The sequence below is a fragment of the Equus quagga genome, chromosome 20, assembly GCF_021613505.1.
Source record: "Equus quagga isolate Etosha38 chromosome 20, UCLA_HA_Equagga_1.0, whole genome shotgun sequence".
In the NCBI taxonomy this organism is placed as follows: Eukaryota; Metazoa; Chordata; class Mammalia; order Perissodactyla; family Equidae; genus Equus; species Equus quagga.
In genome coordinates, this window is record NC_060286.1 from 2,670,457 (window position 1) to 2,693,582 (window position 23,126).

The window sequence follows — 23,126 nt, forward strand, 5'->3', positions numbered from 1 at the left end:
AACTGGGTGTTCCAATGAGGGGATTTAGTCAAATATTTCCTCAATGAAATATTGGCATCAAAACTTTAAGAGAACCTAAATTGGTCCCATAGTCCTATTAATAATCAATCTATAATCAAACATCCCAATTTGTAGCACCAGAGTCGGATTAGATGACCCTCACCTTTTAAGCAAAACTTGTCAGTCCTTTCCTTCAGGTAATAATAATCATGACTTTGGGGGATAAACACTATTCCATGGTGACAGAGGTGGAAATTCTGTGGCTGCTGCCCTGGAGAAAAGACTGGCTCTGATATCAAACCATATTCACTCAAATACCAGCTCTCCCACTAACTAGGTTTGAAATAACAGGCAAATTTCTTAATGTCTGCGCTTCTGTTTCTTACCTGTAAACTCAGGACAATAACCTTCCCATGGGGGTACTATAAGTGTTATGTGAGCAAATGTTTGTAAAAAGCCCTCTGTAAATCATAACATTTTACAAAACCTAAGCAATTTTATTGCCCTAGAAAATGTGCTTCAGGATTAGGGTGTTGGGCAGCTAGGCCGAGGACACCAGGCTTATCATTTGGTTCTGTAAGAGGCAGCATCACATAGTTTGTTTACATCTGTCTCCTTCACTTGGCTGGTTTCTTGCCAGCCGGGGCGTGTGTTCTGTCCGCTTTTCCCCCTCAGCACCTAAAACAGTATGCATACCTGGGACACACCTACATTTTATGAAATATCTATCACCTGTCAATAAGGTTTGTAAGCTCATCCCTACCCCTTAGCCAGCCCAAATATTAATTTCCAATACTGCTTGGATTTGCCAATTCTATTCTTACACAAAGTCACAACTACACATATTTTCTCAAGTGATACCATGTGTGTGTGCGCACAAGTGAAAATATTACAATTTGAAAAAGACCCAGCACAAAACCCTCAAAGTACATGTTTTGAGGCATATACAAGCTTGCCATTAGTGGGGGATCCCCGGGAACAACCAACAGGGATGTTCTGCTCTCTCTGGTCCACTTGCTAAGAAGTCTGGTCATTTTTATGCTGCCCTCTGACCTAGCTGTTTCCAAGAACCCCTGATATCTGGCTGGCTGAGAGTGACCTTCAGTAACAAAGCCCCAGCTTCTTAGTCCTTTATGCTAGAGAAAAATAAGTAAATGTGAAGCATTTTATTAAACCCTCTTTAGACTTCATATTCCCATTGGCAGGGCAAGGCATCACAGCACATTTCCAGTCTTTTTCAATGCTAGGGAGAAAACACGAAGAGTGGGCTTTCTCCAAGGTAATAACCGCTAACATTGATCCCACGGCTCCCATATGCCAGGCTCGGGTTTTCTGCCTCCTCACAGCGCTTAGCAGGTAGCTTCCAAGGCCACCTGCCGTTTGCACAGGTGGAAATCAAAGTGGGGAAGTGAAGCTCACCCAAGTTCATACAGCCTAAGTGGAAAAGCCAGGATTCACACTGGACAACCAGAGACCAGCCTCTTAGCCAGCACACCTGCTGCCTCTCCCCACTAAGACAGTATTTCTCACTCCTTAGCTGGCAAGGAGGATTAAGGAGAAGATGTCCAACAACCATACAGGAGTTTCCACAGACATCCAAAGAGCTGGGGGACCGGGCAAGCACGTGCAGAGGGTGGGCTCTGGAGGCAGAGTGACCGCCTGTGCTGCAGCACATGCAGCTGTGTGACGTCGCTAAAGCTACTTAACCTCTCCATTGTCCCCATTTACAGGTGAGGAAACTGAGATAATAAGTACAGCCTCACAGAGTTAACTAGAACCCACATAAAAACTCTTACTTACCACAGTGCCTGTCACATGAGTGCCCCAAATATGTTAACTCTATTATGTCTGATCTTAGAAGTGAAAATTAACATATCTGCTGTTCATCATATATTATTCCAGCAGATCCTGGCCATACTATTAATTTTACTGTGGTTTGAGAGAAAAAAAAAAAGAGTCCTAAATGTCACGCCAGCCATAGAAAAGCAGCATGGACCTGGGACAACAGTGTTAAGCTTGGCCCAGGTCCCATTGCTTTTTGCTGTCAGGGGCCATGACAAGGTAGGAAAGTAGGTCCTCTTGGCCCTTGGCTCACTTAACAATAATTAGAACATTCAGATGTAGGCTTGGTTATGGTGGCTGCAGCTTTGGCACCTTAGAGGAGTAAGACAATTTTACATGGATAAATTGTTTTCAGAGACCCTGCAAAGGGCTTGTGATACAGTGGTTTCAAATTGCCACTTCAGGGGGCTGGCCGCGTGGCCGAGTGGTTAAGTTCACACGCTCTGCTTCGGCGACCCAGGGTTTCATCAGTTCGAATCCTGGGCGTGGACATGGCACCACTCATAAGGCCACGTTGAGGTGGCATCCCACATGCCACAACTAGAAGGACACACAACTAAGATATACAGCTATGTACTTGGGGGATTTGAGGAGAAAAAGCAGAAAAGAAAAAAAAAATTGCCACTTCTTTTTTTTTTTGATTGGCACCTGAGCTAACAACTGTTGCCAATCTTTTCTTTTCTTTTTTTTCTGCTTTTTCTCCCCAAATCTCCCCCAGTATACAGTTGTATATTTTAGTTGTGGGTCCTTCTAGTTGTGGCATGTGGGACGCGGCCTCAACATGGCCTGACGAGCAGTGCCATATCCGCACCCAGGATCCGAACCAGTGAAACCCTGGGCCACTGAAGCAGAGCGCATGAACTTAACCACTCGGCCATGGGGCTGGACCCATCAAATTGCCACTTCTTTGCATTATGCATATTGAAAATGAAGGGATGGAAGAAGACAGTCCATGCAAATGGCAATGAAAGGAAAGTTGGGGTAGCAATACTTGCATCAGACAAAATAGACTTTAAAACAAAAATTGCAACAAGACACAAAGACAGGCATTACATAATGATAAAGGGAACAATCCAACAAGAGGATATAATGCTTGTGAATATCTATGCACCCACCATGGGAGCACCTAAATATATAAAGCAATTATTAACAGACATAAAAGGAGAAATAGACAGTAACACAATAATAGTAGGGGACTTTAACACTCCACTTACACCAATGGATAGATCATCCAAACAGAAGATCAGTAAGGATACATTAGACCAGAAGGACCTAGAAGATATATACAGAATATTCCATCCAAAAACCACAGAATACACATTTTTTTTGAATGCACATGGAACATTCTCCAGGATAGACCACATATTAGGCCACAAAACAAGTCTTAATAAATTTAAGAAGATTGAAATAATACCAAGCATCTTTTCTGACCACAACAGTATGAAACTAGAAATCAAGTACAGGAGGAAAATTAGAAAAGCCACAAATATGTGGAGATTAAACAAAATGCTACTGAACAACTGTTGGGTCAACAAATAAATCAAAGGAGAAATGAAAAAATGCCTGGAGACAAATGAAAATGAAAGTATGACATGCCAAAATGTATGGGATACAGCAAAACCAGTTCTAAGAGGAAAGGTTATAGCAATACAGACCCACCTCAGCGAACAAGAGAAATCTCAAATAAACAATCTAAGTGGGCACCTGAAGGAACTGGAAAAAGAAGAACAAACAAAGCCCCAAATCAGTAGAAGGAAGGAAATAATAAAAACCAGAGCAGAAATAAATGAAATAGAGATTAAAAAACAATAGAAAAAATCCATGAAGCTAAGAGCTGATTCTTTGAAAAAATAAACAACATTGACAAACCTTTAGCTAGATTCACCAAGAAAAAATGCAAGAAGCCTCAAATAAATAAAATCATAAATGAAAGAGGAGAAATGACAATGGACACCTCAGAAATATAAAAGATTATAAGAGAATATTATGAAAAGTTACATGCCAACAAATTGGATAATCTAGAATAAATACATAAAGTCTAAGAATCATACAACCTTCTAAAACTAATCAAGAAGAAATAGAGAATTTCTTCTTGAATAGACCAATCACCAGTAAGGAGATCGAAACAGTAATCAAAAACCTCCCAAAAAATATGAGTCTAGGACCAGATGGCTTCCCTGGTGAAGTCTACCAAACATTCAAAGGAGAATTAATACCCATCCTTCTCAAACTCTTCCAAAAAATTTAAGTGGAGAGAAAGCTTCCTAACTCATTCTACGAGGCCACCATTATCCTGATACCAAAACCAGACAAGGACAACAAACAAAAAAGGAAAATTACAGACCAATGTCACTGATGAACATCGATGCAAAAGTCCTCAAGAAAATACTAGCAAATCGAATACAATACATTAAAAAGATGATACACCATGATCAAGTGTGATTTATTCCAGGGATGCAGGGATGGTTCAGCATCCACAAATCAATCAACGTGATACACCACATTAACAAAATGGAGAATAAAAATTGCATGATCGTCTCAATAGATGCAGAGAAAGCATTTGACAAGATATAGCATCCTTTTATGATTAAAAAAAAACTCTGAATAAAATTGGTATAGAAGGAATGTACCTCAACATAATAAAGGCCATCTATGACAAACCCACAGCTAATATCATACTCAATGGAGAAAAACTGAAAGCTATCCCTCTCAGAACAGAAACCAGACAAGGATGCCCACTTTCACCACTCTTATTTAACATAGAATTGGAAGTCCTAGCCAGAGCAATCAGGCAAGAAAAAGAAATAAAAGGGATCCAAATTGGAAAATAGGAAGTGAAACTGTCACTATTTACAGATGACATGATTTTATATATAGAAAACCCTAAAGAACCCATGAAATAATAAATGAATATAGTAAAGTTGCAGGATTCAAAATCAACATAAAAAAATCATTTGTATTTCTATACACTAACAATGAAGTAGCAGAAAGAGAAATCAAGAATACAATCCTATTTACAATTGCAACAAAAAGAATACAATACATAGGAATAAATTTAACCAAAGAAGCAAAAGACCTGTACACTGAAAACTATAGAACATTGTTAAAAGAAATTGAAAAATACACACAAAAAAAGGAAAGATATTCCATGCTCTTGGGTTGGAAAAATTAACATAGTTAAAATGTCCATACTTCCTAAAGCAATCTACAGACTCAAGGCAATCCCTATCAAAGTTCCAATGACATTTTTCACAGAAATAGAACAAAGAATCCTAAAATTTATATGGGACAACAAAAGACCCCAAATAGCCAAAGGAAACCTGAGAAAAATGAACAAAGCTGGAGGTATCACACTGCCTGAATTCAAAATATACTGCAAAGTTTTGATAACCAAAATAGCATGGTACTGGAACAAAAACAGACACACAGATCAATGGAACAGAATCGAGAGCCCAGAAATAAACCCACAAATCTATGGACAGCTAATTTTTGATAATTGAGCCAAGAACATACCATGGGGAAAAGGAAGTCTCTTCAGTAAACAGTGTTGGGAAAACTGGACAGCCACATGCAAAAGAATGAAAGTAGACCATTATTTTACACCATATATAAAAATTAACTCAAAATGGATTAAAGACTTGAAAGTAAAACTTGAAACCGTAAAACTTCTAGAAGGAAACATAAGCAATATGCTCTTTGACATTGGTCTTAGCAGCATATTTTCAAATACCATGTCTGACCAGGCAAGGGAAACAATAGAAAAAATAAACAAATGGGACTACCTCAAACTAAAAAGCTTCTGCACAGCAAAGGAAACCGTCAAGAAGATGAAAAGACAACAATTGGGAGAAGATATTTGCAAACCATATATCAGATAAGGGGTTAATATCCAAAATATATAAAGAACTCATACATCTCAACAACAAAAAAACTAACAGCTCAATTAAAAAATGGGCAAGAGATCTGAATAGACATTTTTCCAAAGAAGATATACAGATGGCCAACAGGCACATGAAAAGATGTTCAACATGACTAATTACTAGGGAAATGCAAATCAAAACTGCAATGAGATACCACCTCATGACCATCAGAATGGCTATAATTAACAAGACAAGAAATAACAAGTGTTGGAGAGGATGTGGAGAAAAGGGAACCCTCACATACTGCTGGTGGAAATGCAAACTGGTGCAGCCACCATGGAAAACAGTATGGAGATTTCTCAGAAAATTAAGAATAGAACTATCATATGATCCAGCTATTCCACTGCTGGGTATTTATCCAAAGAACATGGAAACATGAATGCATAAAGATACCTGCACCCCTATGTTCACTGCAGCATTATTCATGATATCCAAGACTTGGAAGCAACCTAGGTGCCCATCAAGGGAGGAATGGATAAAAAAGATGTGGTATATATACACAATGGAATACTACTCAGCCATAAAAAAGATGAAATCTTGCCATTAACGACAACGTGGATGGACTATATGCTAAGCAAAATAAGTCAGAGGGATAAAGTCAAATACTGAATAAGCTCACTCATAAATAGAAGATAGAAACAACAACAAACACACACATAGATACAGAGATTAGACTGGTGGTTAGCAGAGGGGAAGGGGGCGGGGAGGAGGGAGAAAGGGCTGACTGGTCACATGTGTGGTGATGGATGGTAGTTAGTCTTTGGGGGTGAACATGGTGTAATCTACACAGCAATCGAAATGTAATGATGTACAACTGAACTTTATGTAATGTTATAAACCAATGTTACCTCAATATTAAAAAAAAAGGCAATACGGCATAAACAAGGAAAAATCCTAATAGATGAAAATTATTCATATTTCAGTAGTAAGACATTGACTGGCTTTCACTTCATAATATAAGCAGAAATTTGGATTTCAGTTAATACAGCTCACTCCCCTCCTCCACAAAAACGATGGTCTATATCTTGCAAGAACAAAGAAATTTAACTTTGCTTGTTCTGTGTGCTGAATGCATTAATAAATTTTAAGGGAAGTGTATTGTATGGTCTTCAGTATTGCGTGTTGACAATTCTTTACTTTTGTGATTTGAACCTTCCAGCAAATGTGTACATGAAAGTATTTTTCTTCCTTTTAATTTGGGGTAAGTGGGAAAGCTAGTTGGAATTAAGGATATTGAAAGAAACTTGTTTCTGTGTACCTATAGTGGGAACTTAGCCTGTCCTGGCCATTTGCACTTTAATAAGACTAATTGGGAACGACATAGCACATATTTGAGAGTATCCCTCCATAGGTCTTGAAAAGTTTGTTTCCTTAAGTAGGGCATATATTTGCCTTCAATGTATGTAGCTATTCAAGTTACTTGGCAGGCTCCCCCTTCCTTCAGGACACGTAGAGGTGAACTTGGTTCATCCCCAGGAGCTCTTAATTATTCAAGACTCTAAATTGGTGGCATTTGAAGAACTGTAGCTTTGTGGTATTCAAAAGGTTTTGAATTCTCAACAGGCTTTCCCCACTTTGAACACACATTAGTTATTTCTTTGAGAGAAAACAAACTATAAAACTTTACTGAGAATTCTAAAAGAACATTTAAGAGCAGACATTCCATGTTTTTGGATACTGAACAATAACTTTATCAATTTTTCTCAAATTAACTCAGGTAATGCAAAAATCTCAATATTTTCTAGATGGGGCAAGATTTTATAAAATTCTGAAGTTTGTTTGAGAGAATAAATAGTTGATAGGAGCCAAGAAACAAAAAGAGAAGCAATGAAGGGAAACTGGTCCTATCGGATATAGAGACCATGAGAATCAAAGCACATTTTTACAATAGGATAAACATGAGAGGATTATCACAGTGTGATTCTGGAGCAAAGACAGACCTGGAAAAGAGAACTTTATATAAAAATAAAGGTCAAAAGGAGTCATCACAAATTAATAATGAGGAGAAGAATGTGTCATGTTAAGATGACTGGCTAGCTTCTTGGGGGTGAGGCCTAATCAATTTGGCTCATGCCATATAAAATAGGCACTCATCTTGGTACAGAAGAGTAAATGTGTAAAAACTCATACAGAATCCGACAAAAATAGCAAACTTCAGTAGAACTGTATGGAAAAGAGTCTCAACCATTTACCTCCAGAATTTTTAAAACCTTCTTTATGTAAAAATAAGGCAACTGGAAAAAGTCACACATGTAACAAAGAGTAATTATTTTTCATATTATGATGCACTCATACAAATCCGTAGAGTAAAAACAACTAATGAAAACTAGGTAGATATAGGAATAAGTTACGTGCAAGCTATTTACAAAAGATCAAACGCTGTTGGCTGGATGTGTTGGACAGCGGTCCATGTGCATTGCTGACTACAGGGAGGTGAAGCGCTGAGATCATCTCACTTACACAAAGTTTTCTTTCGTACCTTTTGTTTGAATGCTGCTGAGGGTTGTAAAGATATTTAGACACATTCCTGGTAGGAATAGATGATACAGGAGAACCGCATTGTACATGCCTTTAAAAAACAATTTGGTAATTTGTACTAAGAACCTTAAAAACAGTCATGTCTTTGAACAAAAGTTCCATTTCTGAGCATCCACACTAATAAAATAATTCTCCACACACGAAAATAGCCAAAGGTTTGTGTCATTTATAAGCAGCAAACAAAGAAGGGACATTTAAGCACCTGATGATGGGAGAATTCAGATGCAATGACATGTAAGGACAGAGGTCAGGACGCTGAGGCCAGCTGGCCAAATCCAGTCGGCTGCCTGTTTTTGCAGCCTGTGAGCTATGAATGATTTTTATATTTGAAATGGTTGGGGCATGGGGTGGGGGGAGAAGAATATTCCATGACACAAGTAAATTATATGAATGATATTAAATTCCCATTTCAGAGCCCTTTCCTTGAAGCAATGTCGACAGCTACTTTCACACCTCAATGGCAGAGCTCAGTTGTTGTGACAGAGACCCCAGGACATGCAAAGTCTAGAATATTTAGTATTTGGCCCTTTACAGAAAAAGGTTTGCTGACCCCTTGTTAGAACATTGTGCACCCATTAAAAGCCTTCGTGAAGAGTTTGTAACAATGAGTTAAGCTACATATGTTATATTGGCTGATAAAAAGGCAGGATGTAAAGATGAAAGTACACATCAAAGTGACATAAAAACACACAAAAAAGTTACATTGTTTTGGGCATTGGGACAGATGCATGATATTATATTCCTTTCTACTTTTCATTTTTTCCAGGTATTCTATAATAGCAAAAATTACCTTATAATGGTGAACAAGCTATTTAAAAGGAAAAGCAAAGCACACTCATAGATATTGAATTTTATGGAAGTCAGAAAATAATCTTAGAACTTACCTAGCAACACAACTTTTCCAGATACAAAGATAATCAACACAACTCATGGGTTTACTATTCTATAAATAAGGCCAGGAAATAGTTTAGGTTCATAACTGTTAAGATATAAAAGGAAAAAGTTAAAAATAGCTCTGTTCAACTACTCTCCCGTAAGAGTCAAGACCCAGTATGTTAAAGCTGCATATTAAAGCAGCTTTAAGAAGGTATTTTACCAAAAACCTTCTGGCCATCTCGATAAAAGTAGTCTTGAGTGTCCTAGGTAGTTTCTTGTGGCAGTCAAAACAGAATTCATTTTTGGTCATAATATTTTTTCAAGTGCAAGTCATCCTAAGCTATTAGAAATTCGGGGATCAGATTTAATGCATTAAGATCTTGTTGGTTAAATGTTTTCTGTCTTTCAAAAAGTCTATCAGGAAAAATATATGAACACGTTTTCTAAATTTTCCACGTTCCCCAATAATGAGCACAATTTGTATGCATTTATGAGCTGCTAAAGTTAACATTTTTAGCAGATAGAATGTAAACAATTTTCGAGACCAGTGTTATTTGTCCTTGGACAGGTGCTGTATAAAGAAAGAAAACGGAATTATCCCAAGCTTTAAAATTCAGAATTTGTTCCTATAAATAGTAACTCACTCCTATAAATAGTACTACTACATGGAAGCTGGCTTCTCCACAGAACAAAGGAAGACAGGGCTAAGAACTGCTGCTCCACACTCCATGAGAAGAGGAGAGAGAACTGGGAAGGCTTGAGGAGCCTGCAAAAAAGAAGTCAGGAGATAAAAGGAAGCCAATAAAATAAAGTTATTCCAAGAAAAACCAAAACAAAACTAGTGTAGAACATATGTATAAGAAAAAGAAGAAATCTGAGAAATGGAACACTATAATACACATGAATCTTTTTTTTTTTTATTGAGTTATTGATAGGTTACAATCTTGTGAAATTTCAGTTGTACATTAATGTTTGTCATTCATGTTGTAGGTGCACCACTTCACCCTTTGTGCCCACCCCCCACCCCATCTTTCCCCTGGTATCCACTAAACTGTTCTTAGTCCATAATTTTAAATTCCTCATATGAGTGGAGTCATACACAGATTATCCTTCTCTCGCTGGCTTATTTCACTTAACATAATTCCCTCAAGGTCCATCCATGTTATTGCAAATGGAATGATTTTGTTCTGTTTTGCAGCTGAGTAGTATTCCATTGTATATATGTACCACATCTTTATCCATTCGTCTGTTGATGGGCACGTAGCTTGCTTCCACGTCTTGGCTATTGTAAACAGTGCTGCAATAAACCTTGGGGTGCATAGGACTTTTGGGATTGCTGACTTCAAGCTCTTTGGATAAATCCCCAGTAGTGGGATGGCTGGATCGTATGGTAGTTCTATTTTTAATTTTTTGAGGAATCTCCATACTGTTTTCCATAGTGGCTGCACCAGTTTGCATTCCCACCAGCAGTGTATGAGGGTTCATTTTTCTCCACAACCTCTCCAACATTTGTTGCTATTAGTTTTAGATATTTTTGTCATTCCAACAGGTGTAAGGTGATATCTTAGTGTAGTTTTGATTTGCATTTCCCTGATGATCAGCGATGATGAGCATCTTTTCATGTGCCTATTGGCCATCAGTATATCTTCTTTGGAGAAATGTCTGTTCATGTCTCCTGCCCATTTTTTGATTGGGTTGTTTGATGTTTTGTTGTTGAGTTGCGAGAGTTCTTTATACATTATGGATATTAAGCCTTTGTCAGATATATGACTTGCAAATATTTTTTCCCGGTTAGTGGGTTGTTTTTTTGTTTCAATCCTGTTTTCATTTGCCTTGAAGAAGCTCTTTAATCTGATGAAGTCCCATTTGTTTATTCTTTCTATTGTTTCCCTTCTCTGAGAAGGCATGGTGTCCGAAAAGATCATTTTAATACTGATGTCAAAGAGTAATACACATGAATCTTTGCAGTTAAGGGGTGAATTCAGCCCACATGGAAAACTCCATTCCACTCTGCGATGGAGAAGACCCATGCAACAGCAGATCTAAAACCTCTTCTTGGCACCAGAAGGATGCATCACAGTGGTGAGGCGACCCTTCTAAAATACATGCAGATTGCTGTAGGTGGACCTGTCTTTCCAGGACATCGCTCTATCGAGTCAAGACTTCTATCCACTAGCCACTTCCCAACACTGGGGAAACACAATACTAGCTGGAGCCCTGGAAAACGCCTCTGGGAACTAAGAGGTGTGAGCCAAGAAAGCGAAGCCTGGGGGCACGGAAGGAATGTTTCCATTTGGTCTTCCAACTGAATCTTAGGACTCTGAGAGGGAAAAGAGAAAATGAAAGTATATAAATGACGGTGAACTGCGTTTGGCTTTCAGAAACTGGTTTTATCGTACCAGCATCATGATCTCCCAATTAGAGATTTACTTCATTTTATTTATTCTCTGCCTCACTTCATGAGGATGGAGAATAACAAATACCTGCCAATCTCTTGGCCAACTTAACTTTGACTCATTGTTCAAGTCTCAGCTTAAATGTCACTTCCCTAAAGAAGTCTTCTTTGACCTCCACGCTTCCCCCATTACATTAAGCATCTATCCTGCTTCAGGGTACCATAGCATGCCAAGGGGTGTTCACCTTCATACTTACCGTATTTCATTACTGTTGTTGGCTTGTCTGTCTTCTTTTAGATAGTGAACTCCATAAGGGCAAGGGACCATGGCTGTCTTGATTGTCACCATCACTGTAGCACCTGCTACACAGTAGCCACCTAGATTTTACTCATTTCAGAAATATTTATTATCAGGATATCTTTGATTTTAAAATTGAAGGGAAGGGAGAAAAATGCTCAGGGAAAACAATAATGGCACAGAAAGATTGATGGAGGAATGTGCCCAGTAACAAGGAAGATATTTGTATTGTCAGATGCTGATAAATACAAATTTGTAAAACCCGGGAAATTAAATGAACTTGAGGTTTTAACATTAGGCAAACTTGACCTGATAATGATAACTGATGTGTGGCATCATCTCCACAGGGCTACAGACAATTAAAGAAGGGCCTCATTTTAAAGATAAAACCTGCTGAGAAAGAGGTGTTTTAACGCCCCCATGTCACGAATACACATACTGGAATTGTAATCCATAACCTAAGGTTGGAGGCTGAATGGAGAGCATTTAGGGGCATGTGGCTGAACAGAGACTCTTAAAAATAAATGTTTTACTACGAATCTACAAATTATCCCAAGATTGAAGATACCTACAGAAGCAACATGTCTTGCATGGGGGGCTTCCCAGTGAACTCAATGGGTCCTCCATAGGCACTCAATAAGCATATGTTGAAAAAACAATTGATGCAGTGGAAAAAAGAACATACAATTAAGGGGAAAATAAACACTCCCTGAAGAATATCATAAAAGCTAAATCTCAGAATGAACTAAAGTTTTTTAAAAGTTGGGGAAAAATTAAGCAACTTTAAACTTCTGTTCAGGTCAGGTGTCAAAGCACAGCTGTATGAGCCCTATCCAATCTATTAAACAGAACGATTGCTCAAAGGCACAGAGAAGGAAGAGTGTTGAGTGAAAGGAGTTAAGTTCAAGCCAGATGAAAACAATTGAAGAGCATCTGCGATTCTAAGCCAGTTCAAGGGCCTTGGCCCAAGTGTATCTCCCAAGGGGCGGTGAGATTTGGTGTTGATCAGTCAAGCTCCGTCGCTGCTCTCCAGGGCCTGACTACCAAAGCAGCTGATGGAGGAAGAGGCGGAGCGTTTGCTGTTGGGATGGGAAGTGACATTTGAAGAAGCTAGGCAGGCTGGAGATACTCCCCGAGGAATGAAAATATGCTAAGGGAGAAATTGCAGTAGGAGTTACAGCTACAGACAAAAAGAAAACCCTCAAACAAACTCAGCAGGGCAAAAACTAGATAGGATTGCCTTCACAGAAGGTGCTGTGGCCATACTTTGTCTTCTCTCTAATCCTCTCTCTTCTTACCAGCTGTCAGCCCCTTCAAACTTGCCTTCTCCATCTCATACCCCTTCTCCTCCCACAACTGCCACCCCCAAGGCAGGTGTGCGTGTTTTAGAAATCTGTACATCAGTGGGTCTCAATGTGTAGGCCTCTGGCCAGCAGTACTGGCATCAACTGTGAGCTCATTAGAAATGCAGACTCAAGCACCGTCTAGTAATACGGCCCAGGCAGGAGTTTTAATAAGCTGTCCAAGTGATGACTATGCAATCTAATTTTGAGACCCACTATTTCAAAAGACTGGACACATGGTAATCAACGAGGACTTAGGCATAGCATTTTAACCCTTTCACCTACTGTGCCTTTAAAAAAATTTACACTTTGTAAGATACATTATATAATCAGCCCATAATACAACTTTAATAGCTTGGTAAACTCCAAGTTAAGTTATGTAACAACCATACCTACTGAACTGCTGATGGGTTAGCACCGAAGCTTCCAGCCTGGTGGGAAATCTCACATCACAGCTTCCAACCAGGTTCTGAATTTTAAAATCGAGGAATCTGGCAGGGAACCCAAGCTCTGTACCACACGAGCAAACTTTCTCGCTGCAAGTCAAGACTGCTCTTCACTGGGGAGGGGCAAATGCGTGAAAGAAGTCTTAATCACCATGTCCTCCACACTCCTTGTGCTGTATTCACACACTTCTGATTGTATTTTTGGCATCTGCACCATGCTTATCTTTCAATGTACACTACTAACCTGTAGACTCGTGGGACAAGGACCTACTTCCTCTACTTTTGTCCTTAGCACATAGTACAACATACAGTTGTGGAACTGAATCATAAACAGATTTCTGTCTTAATTTGTCACCTCTCACATACAAGGTATTTTTTTCTTTGACTTGTAAGTGCTAGTAGATAAAATCAACTATTCCACTGCTTCCCAAAGTGTGTGCTCAGATCAGCAGCAGCATCACCACCTTAGAACTTAGAAATGCCGAGTCCCAGGCCCCAGCCAGATGTGCAGGCACTGGGGGGGTGGGGCCGGGCCATCTGTGTTTTAACAAGCCCTCCAACAATTGTGATGCTCACTAAACTTTGAGGACCATCTGTCTGGTCTACAAGTGTGTGCCATTTAGATGGGAACAGTGGCAACAAAAATAAGGACACATGCATACAGAAAAACCCAACATGAGGAAGTAAGATATGTGCCAAGTGAGGAGCATAGACAAGATGTCAGGACTTGGGTGTTTAAGGGACAAATTGTTAAAAAAAAAAAAAGAAAAAGAAAAAGAAAAACCTTAAAATATACTTCAAACCTGCCCAATTTTGCTGAGGCTTTCTCACACAATTGTCATTCAATTCATACCCAACATAAGGAAAAAAGAAATTCATCTGACTTTGTGGGCACTTTCTTCTAAGTGTTTGTCCTACTCCCACCCGAAATCCATGTCAGAGAATGTGAAGTCCTGAGATTTGAGCTTTATTTTTCATTAGATACTTTTCCATGGTCACTGGCAAAGCAAAACAATGAGTGATAGGGGTTGCCAAACAGGGTGAGCAAATCATGTGAACTCTGCCCTCTCTTACGGGTTGTCCATACCTTTAAGTCGAAAATCAGAGGCACCTGAAAGGAAAGCCAGATTGAACTTGTCTCCTGACCCAAGGAAGTGGTCAGTTCTCTTTCCCATCGAGACCCTTGTCAACACTGCCCCCTCTCGTGTGTGTATTAATTATTTCACATACTTCACCTCACTTCACGTTGAATCTCCTCATCCACTTCTAACTCCTGAAATGTCCCTAGCAATGCCATGAGGCCGCGTTAGCGGTGAAATAAACTGTTTCCATTTTGAAAAACATTTCACCTAAATGGCCCATTACATTTCCCATAGTGCTAATGTTATAACTATATAACTATAACATAGTTACAATGTTTATAAATGCTAATGATATAAATTTCAAGAGTTTGCATAGTCCTGTAGTTTCTTGAGATATTAGCTGTGACTATCGCAAAGAAATCCCCATTCAGACAACTAACAAAGCCCATATACATGCTCTTGTACACACATTAGAAAATAGATTAAGAATCTTGAAATGTCACCCCCAGCAGTGATACCCACTGATAAATGACCCTTCTGCACTTTTCCTATGCAAACACAGGTATCTCTCACTATGCAAACTCTGGTTATTACATCTAAAGAGAATAGGTTGGGATAAATTTATGGAAATAATTCTGACATCTCTTACACTAACAACCAAACTTTCACAACTCTCTATCCAAAACTCAAGAAGAAATACTTATCTCTTATTGTCTGAACTCACTGTCCAAACTTTCAGTATCAGATTTTAGGAACCAGATAAATTCAGACTGGGAAAGATACTCGTGAATGTGTGTGTAACATGAACATATTCTAAAGCAAAATTTGGATAATAAGCCTACAATTTAATTGCCTGCCTCCCTGAACTTAACGTGATGTGACCATTCTTCCAACTCAATACACGTGTGTGTTTTAATGGCAAGATACGATTGTATTTTATGACCTAATCTATTACTAGATATTTGTTTTCCACATTTTAACCAATGCTGAAATGAACATCCTTGCAGATATCTTGCAGAGTTGTCCAATAATGACTTTAAAATGGAGATTTCCAGGTCAAAGGATACACAGATCAACAGAAGGGGCCAGAAATGTACTCAGACGCATGTAAAGAAATTCGCATGTAAAAACAGGTGGGGGAAAAAATGGAGTAAGAATAGATTCTTCAATAAGTGTATCAGGGCACTGACTGGCCATTTGAAAAAAAATTATTTCTCTTAGATTGAAATAAAATTCTAGACCTGCTCTGCCCAATATGATAGCCACTAGCCACATGTGGCTATTTAATTTTAAGTGAATTAAAATTAAATATTCAGTTCCTCTGTTCTATCAGCTCCATTTGTGCTCAACAGTCACATGTGACTAGTGGCTGCCACAATGGACAGCACAGGTATAGATCTTTTCCATCATCCAGAGAAAGCTCTAGATAAATCAAAACATCAACCTCCTTTCTTTAATACAAAGCAGGACCTAAAAAAGACCAGAAAAATACATGGAGGTCAATGTTTATATAATGTTGTGTGTGGAGAATGCCTTCCTAAGCATGAAGCCAAATGTTGAAATCACAAAGAAAAAGCTGGATAGACTGAGTATACACACAAAAAAATTTAATTTTGTAAAAAAAGAACTCGTAAAACACTATTAACATTAATCTGGGGAAAGATGTTTACGGTATAAAATGGTGAAAATACTTAAATACTAAAAGACAAATGTCTCTATAGATTAGTGGGCAAAAGACACAGTGGGCAGTTTATGTGCTTAGGAAACGTTAGTGTCACTAGTAAATCAAAGATATATAATTAAAACAATGTAACTTTTTGCCAAGCAAGTTGGGGCAAATATAAAAAAGGATATGAACACCCAGAGTTCATCAGAGAAAATGCGTACTTTGTACATCTCTAGAGCAAGAAGAAATCAGTATAACCTTTCAGGAGGACAATTTGCTACTCATCTTTTAACGCTTAGAGGGAAGGGCAGCTCTTCCACTACCATTTTAGGTGGCAGGCTCTCCATGAGCACAGGGTACCTCTGCATGAGACAGGAAAGACGAGCCTGTGAAGAGATGCCTCCTGAGCTAAGGCTCAAGCTGATGGTCAAGAAATGTCTCGTTTCCCTCCTTCAAAAAGTCTTATCCATTTATCTTCAACAAGGAAAGTACACAAAAACTTTTTCCCCAGGCCTACAACAGGCTTTATCCCTTCTGCAGCTTTTTTTTTTTTTTTAATGTACCTTAAAAACAAGTTGTACCGGGCTAGAGAAGCCTCCTCGGTTTAACAGGGGGCACTGGAAAGCAGGATAGAAGTCAGTATTATACGGCCGAATGTTTTTAACCCAAAATTTTGCATGTCATGAATTTAACTCTTCAGCAAAGAAAAATATTTTGCTTGTGCCATGTGTTTTAGAGCATTAACGCTGTCCTTCCTTGCTTTACATACCGAATTACCTGTCTGGTGGTGGAGGACGGTGGCTCCTCATACCTCCTGCCTCCTGTGCAGACTGTTTTCCCAGAGCTAAACGTGAGGACTGCTGTCCCGGGCTCGCAGACCCTCATTGTGACAGCAGCAAATCTTCATACACAGAAGCCAGAAAGACGTTAGCCTCTGCCAGGAGTTAATACCATTCCAGTTGAAAAGCTGAGCTGGGCAAGAACACAGTCTTGAATAAACTGAAATTGGATGGGAAAACTAAAAAATATCTGGGTCCATTCCCCCACATTGAGATTACTTAACAAAAATGATCATGATTCTAAAACGTATTTATGAGAAACAGGTAAGAATAGTAACAGTAAAGCTAAAATAGGAGTGTTATGTTTCAGGCCCCATGCTAAAGGCTTTATGGGTCTTCTCTCATTTATCCTCATGCCAGGACTAAGTCGAGTCCATTACTATTCCCATTTAGTGCACAGGGAAGCTAAGTGGTTATTTAACTTCCCCCACTACACGGGAAATGGTAAAGCTGAGATTTAAAACCACCACTAATCCAACTCTGTGCTTTTCACTTTGAAATACTTCCTTTTTCTTTCAAAGAATCTTTGAAAAAAAAAAGAGTATGAAGTATGTTATAAGCTCACCAAGACTCTAGAGGGTACTAAAAAGCAGCCAAAATACAGAATAGAATACATATATTGATAGGCTCGCTGAGGATGAATGACAAAAAGTCCATTTGTTAAGTTCTTGCCTGCCAGAGTTCTCCTCAGACCAGCAGCATCGGCAAGGCCTCCAGGTGGTGCTGAAGCAGGGGGTGGCTGAGCACTACTGGCCCGCCGCGTTGACATGTCACCAAATGACCTGCTTCTCCTACTCGTCCTTCACAGACCCTTTCCCTTCCCTTCTCTCTCCCAGAAAGCTGGGATGGAAACGGGCGGGTACTATGCAAGACTACAAGTTCCACGGGTCAAAGCTACTCCACAGGACCGTAGATCACTCCACAGACTGGCCATTTCAGATTTGAAGTGTTGACAGACAGACAGTAAAGGAACCTCCGCAGAGTTGGTCCAGTCCTATAATGTTTCTAAGTGTTTCCTAAAGACGCAGCAGTCCCACCTGGTATTCGCTTTGTTAAATTCTTAAGGCAGGTTAAGTGCCAAGCCAGAATTTCTTTGGCTGTCAAGTCCAAGTTTGGATATATCCTGTAGACAGAAATAAAATGAATGGAGAGCTGAGGATGATGTAGAATAAAACAGACTTAAAATGCAGATTGGTCAATAGTGCGGTCAATCGTTGCTGCAGCCATAAGAATCCTAGCTCATCACTCTGTCCCTGTTCTCACCATAGCCAGCTGCATGAAATACAAAAAGGAAAGCTATATTGCATTTGGAGAACATTCAGGTAATACTTAAATTCAAATGTCAGTAACAACACTACCACATAAGGAAAAACAAATACTTAATCCAGAAACAGGTGATACCGGCAAGGTCCTCTGGGTGCCTACTAATATGATCTTTTTCATCTAACTCCGTAAATCCTCCATCACCCAATACAGTGACCTTTCTCCCAGTGAGGACCAGGCCTTACTCACCTTTGCACTCCTAAGCACAGAGCCACCAAATCATGAAATGTTGATTGAATTAGCAAATCTACTTCCTAGTTAAATAGAGCATTGCAAATGGGATAGCTGGCCTTGGAAAGACACAAGAAAGACTAGATTTTATTAAACTTTGAGGCAAAAAATCCCTGAACCTGTATTAGTAAGTAGAAGCTTGAACTTGACACTTTAAACAATTTAGCTTTCTCAAATAAGAGAAACTGTAAATGGAAAAAAGTGTCAGCTAGGTGGGACAACATTTAAAAAAAATTATTTCCAGAAACATGACAACATTTTAAAAAACATCCCCATAGTCAGGCTGAAAATCGTCATATGGAAAATTCTTTTTGGATGACAGGGGAAGAGCTCCACTTGCAGGAGCTGCTCAGCGCTGCTTTATTCAGCAGAGAATGAGAGTATTTTTTAAAACTTCAAAACAGAGAATGAGGCAATTAAGCTTTTGAGTTGCCAAAAGCTTTTTGCTAACAAATTTTTTCTTTTTTAAAAATAAAAACAAAGGAATGAGTCAATATCATGATCATATCAAGGAAAGCAAGTCTAAACAGAAGCTAATTGTCAAAAGGAATACTGAGAAATCTTACCTTGGGGTTGTATTCTGCATTTTTTGCTTTTGCACTCAGACCTATTTTCTTCAGATCCAGTTTACAGGCCAGGTTTGCAGTGGAAACTACATTCCTAAAGAAATGAGTCAATTTAGAAAACTATATCACATACAAAAAGTAAAAAAGAATTAAAAGGTCTTAACTTCCTCATTTCACAGGTTGTTTATTACTGACTACCTAGGGGAGAATTATTCTAAATGCGAATACATAGCAACATGGTCCCTAGTAAACATCCCAAACCGAAGTACTAAAATAGCTTTTCTAAAATTTCATGACTAGGGGCCGGCCTGGTGGCGCAGCGGTTAAGTTCCCACGTTCTGCTTCCTCGGCCCAGGGTTTGCCGGTTCGGATCCCGGCTGCGGACATGGCACTGCTTGGCAAGCCATGCTGTGGTAGGTGTCCCACATGTAAAGTAGAGGAAGATGGGCACGGATGTTAGCTCAGGGCCAGTCTTCCTCAGCAAAAAGAGGGAGATTGGCAGCAGTTAGCTCAGGGCTAATTTTCCTCAAAAAAAAAAAAATTTCATGATTAGCTGACTAAAATTGTTTTGTCTTTTTCAAAATTATGCCTCAAAAATAGAAGCACAATATGTCAATATGCAAACTGAATTCAATTTTACGTCTTTATATTCTTTGTGTTTATCCAACTCCAATTTTCAGCAACTACGGTGCTTTAGTATAAACAATACAATCCTGTGTGTACTGACTCTTAACTCCCTCTTAGGAGATCAAGAATTAGCGCTTCATTTCACAGATTACCCAACTGTCTAAAGCCGTAATCCATTAAGAACTGATAATACAAAGAACAATGAAATCTGAAATTCTCTTCCCTACACTATTATTCTGAAATTAGTTGTCATCACATTCATGAATATAAAATGTGTACCCAGAAGCATCACTCACTTAAAACACTGCAAAACTTACTGTAGTTGAGGCACAATTCCAGAACATTCTGAACCAGAGGTCATTGGTGTCACGGGAGTTACAGTTGCCAGAGGCAGGGAGTTTGATTTCTCAAGAGAAGTCTGGACTGAGTCAGCATCACCAGCCCGCAGATGTGAATGAGAATTTGACAAACTGTTGCTGTTAAGTCCAGGCCAACGCCCTGTTCGCTGGGTAAGGACTGACTTTGAGTTTTACAGCTTTCTTCAATTTCATGCTTGTTTCTAATGACAGTCTGGCCTTTATTTTCTTGGGTAAGTTCATCTGATAGGAAGCTGAGATCCACAGATGAGAAATCGCCAGATGTCTCTTTGACTCTCTAAGAAGTGAACTAAACGCCACCTGCGGCCTGGACCAATTAGGCGTGAACGCATCATGAGGCACACCTGGCCCGGGCAGCGGGACTTAGGCCGGGTGACGTCTTCCTGGACTGTCCCTAAAACAGACAAATAAAACACAACAAACAGAACATCACGTCACACCAAATGGATACACCAGGGCGGGCAGGCACCCTGTGCAGGATGAGAGGCAGCTCACGGCAGCTTCCAGTCAGGCCCTGCCTCTTTCCACAAAGAATCGCAGAGGCTCTGCTGTAGGGTAACAGCGCACTTAAAAGGAACAGGAAAGGATACCTTAAATGTGGAAAAAAGCATTTGTCATAAAATGTTTGTCCTAGTTTAGTCGATCCATAGTAAGCTGCCACTCTGAACCCAATTTTGTAACTCTGTGGCTTTTGTAACTCTCCTTTCTAACTCTCTCAATTAAGCTACCATGCTCTAAATTGTGTATACTTTGAAGAGAATAGATTTACTGTACTTCTTAAATTGATTATAAACTTTAGTTGATTTAAAGATTTTTTAGTTTTAAATTCATATTTTAAAGAGAACAGTAAGTGAAGGAAGTTTAAGACATAGTCTTGAGTGCTAATCAAGATTCCACTGAAGACCCACTGTTATTCCTTCTAGTCAAAGAAGAGAGAAGAAAACATCCTAGTTACAGGAATTCACAATAGAGAAAAAGTTACTGAAATTTACATGGCAAGAATAGTTTAAATCAATGCATTGTATTTCCAGTCCAGGGCAGGCTGCTCAACTTCCATTACCACCAACCGAGAGAAGGAGGTGTGCAGGTGAGGGAAGCAGCTAATGTAAAATTCATGGGCTTTGTTATAGAAAAAATTGATTACCTTGGCACATATATTACCACCTGCTGTGCCCAAGTTGCAGGCCTAGATTCCAGATTTTGAGCACCGCCTGCAGGATGACCTCATCCCTTAGAAGATCTTTTTTCTGACAACTGAACAGTCACAAATGCCTCGTGTTGCATCTTCTCAGTGACAAAGCTACCTCAGCTAAGATAAAATGTCTGGCTAGATTCTATTACATTGTTCCGTTACTACAAGCCCAGCAGATGGCAGGGGTGACTAATTGTTCAAAGAAAACACTTACAAGAATGTAGTTATTCTCTTGAAATAAGATTTTTGACCTTATTATTTCATTTTGAATTATGTAATTAGCCTCCGTCTCTGCTCCCCTCCCCACAGTAGGACCCTAAGAAAAGTGAGGCAGGGACAGCAGCCCTGATTCCGCTCCATTGTTTCCTTGGCTTCTCCTGTCCTAGCTGGAGAGGATCTCAGCCGCCGATTTACACTAAAGCACTAATATCTGCAACAATCAGTGTCTCCCCTCTTTTTCCGCACTAGAGCAGGGGACAAAACTCTCACCCAAGGAAACTGAACTTCAGCAAGGAATTTAAGGCAAGGGCAACAAGAGATTGGAGGCAGATGTTCTCCGGCGATGGAAACTTGACCATCCCATCTCAAGTTCACCTGTAGGCACACACCTCAGAGGACGTGCTTTTAGTGTAGTCACTGCACCCTTGGCCGTGTATCTGAAGAAACTTTTGGTTAAACTGTTTTTGCAGAACCATTGACTCATCTTTCCCAGAGCCTCTCTTGCATGGGCTCCCCTTTGCTGTGTTAAATGCTATGGGGCTTCACCAGTTCTGCTGTTGGGGCCCAGGGCAGGCCACCCCACAGCACCCCACAACAGCATATTGATTATTTTGAATTAAGGTTACTTGAAAAGCAAAAAGGGCATTCTGACCCTCCTGTCTCTGTTCCCTCTGAATCTTCCATGTACGAGGTGCTCTCTTGCATCCTGATCACAAGAGCTACAAATTCAGGGCGGAGAGCCTATACAAACAAATGTTGCTAATTCACACCTCAAATCTAAACTCTGCTTAAATACCTCACAAATTACATATCTCAAATCTTAGCTTCTTTGTTCTGTCATTCCTTACAACTTTATTGCTTTTTTGTGTAATATATGCATATATTACATATATAATAATTATTATTACATAATATAATAATTATTATAAAATAATAAAATAAAAATAATTATGTAATAATATTACATATATATATTATATATATTATATATACTGCCTGCTTTTTTCACTCTCTGAGCAGCATTATTCTATGATCGCCAATACATACGTATTAAACTGGATTTTTCTCCTGTTAATTTGGTCTTGTGTCAATCTTATTACTAGTCTAGCCATAAGCATACAAGAAGGGTAGAAGGGGGGAATTTTGCTCACCCTGACGGTTTTGGCGAGCTAGCCAGGAGAATCGCCGGCTGGGAAACTGCTTTCTCCCTGAGGCTGCTGCAGCTAAGAGATCCTGGACATCTACACAAGCCATCAAAAAAGTAAGCCTTCCTACCATGTCAGCCTCCCAGATCTCTGTCTGCAGAGTCTGATGGGAACAAAAGGGGTGAGAGTTTCTTTTTCTCT

General features: G+C 39.3%; 1 protein-coding gene across 1 annotated transcript in view; it reads right to left on the bottom strand.

The window, feature by feature from the left end:
- Positions 1-23,126, bottom strand: part of TBPL2 (TATA-box binding protein like 2) — a 35,946-nt gene that overhangs the window by 3,158 nt on the left and 9,662 nt on the right. The window contains 9 exon segments of the mRNA XM_046647716.1: positions 9,185-9,279; positions 13,605-13,722; positions 13,725-13,771; positions 17,218-17,310; positions 19,367-19,459; positions 20,310-20,481; positions 20,484-20,652; positions 20,655-20,676; positions 20,865-20,935. Coding sequence (XP_046503672.1) covers positions 9,185-9,279; positions 13,605-13,722; positions 13,725-13,771; positions 17,218-17,310; positions 19,367-19,459; positions 20,310-20,481; positions 20,484-20,652; positions 20,655-20,676; positions 20,865-20,935 — 880 coding nt within the window.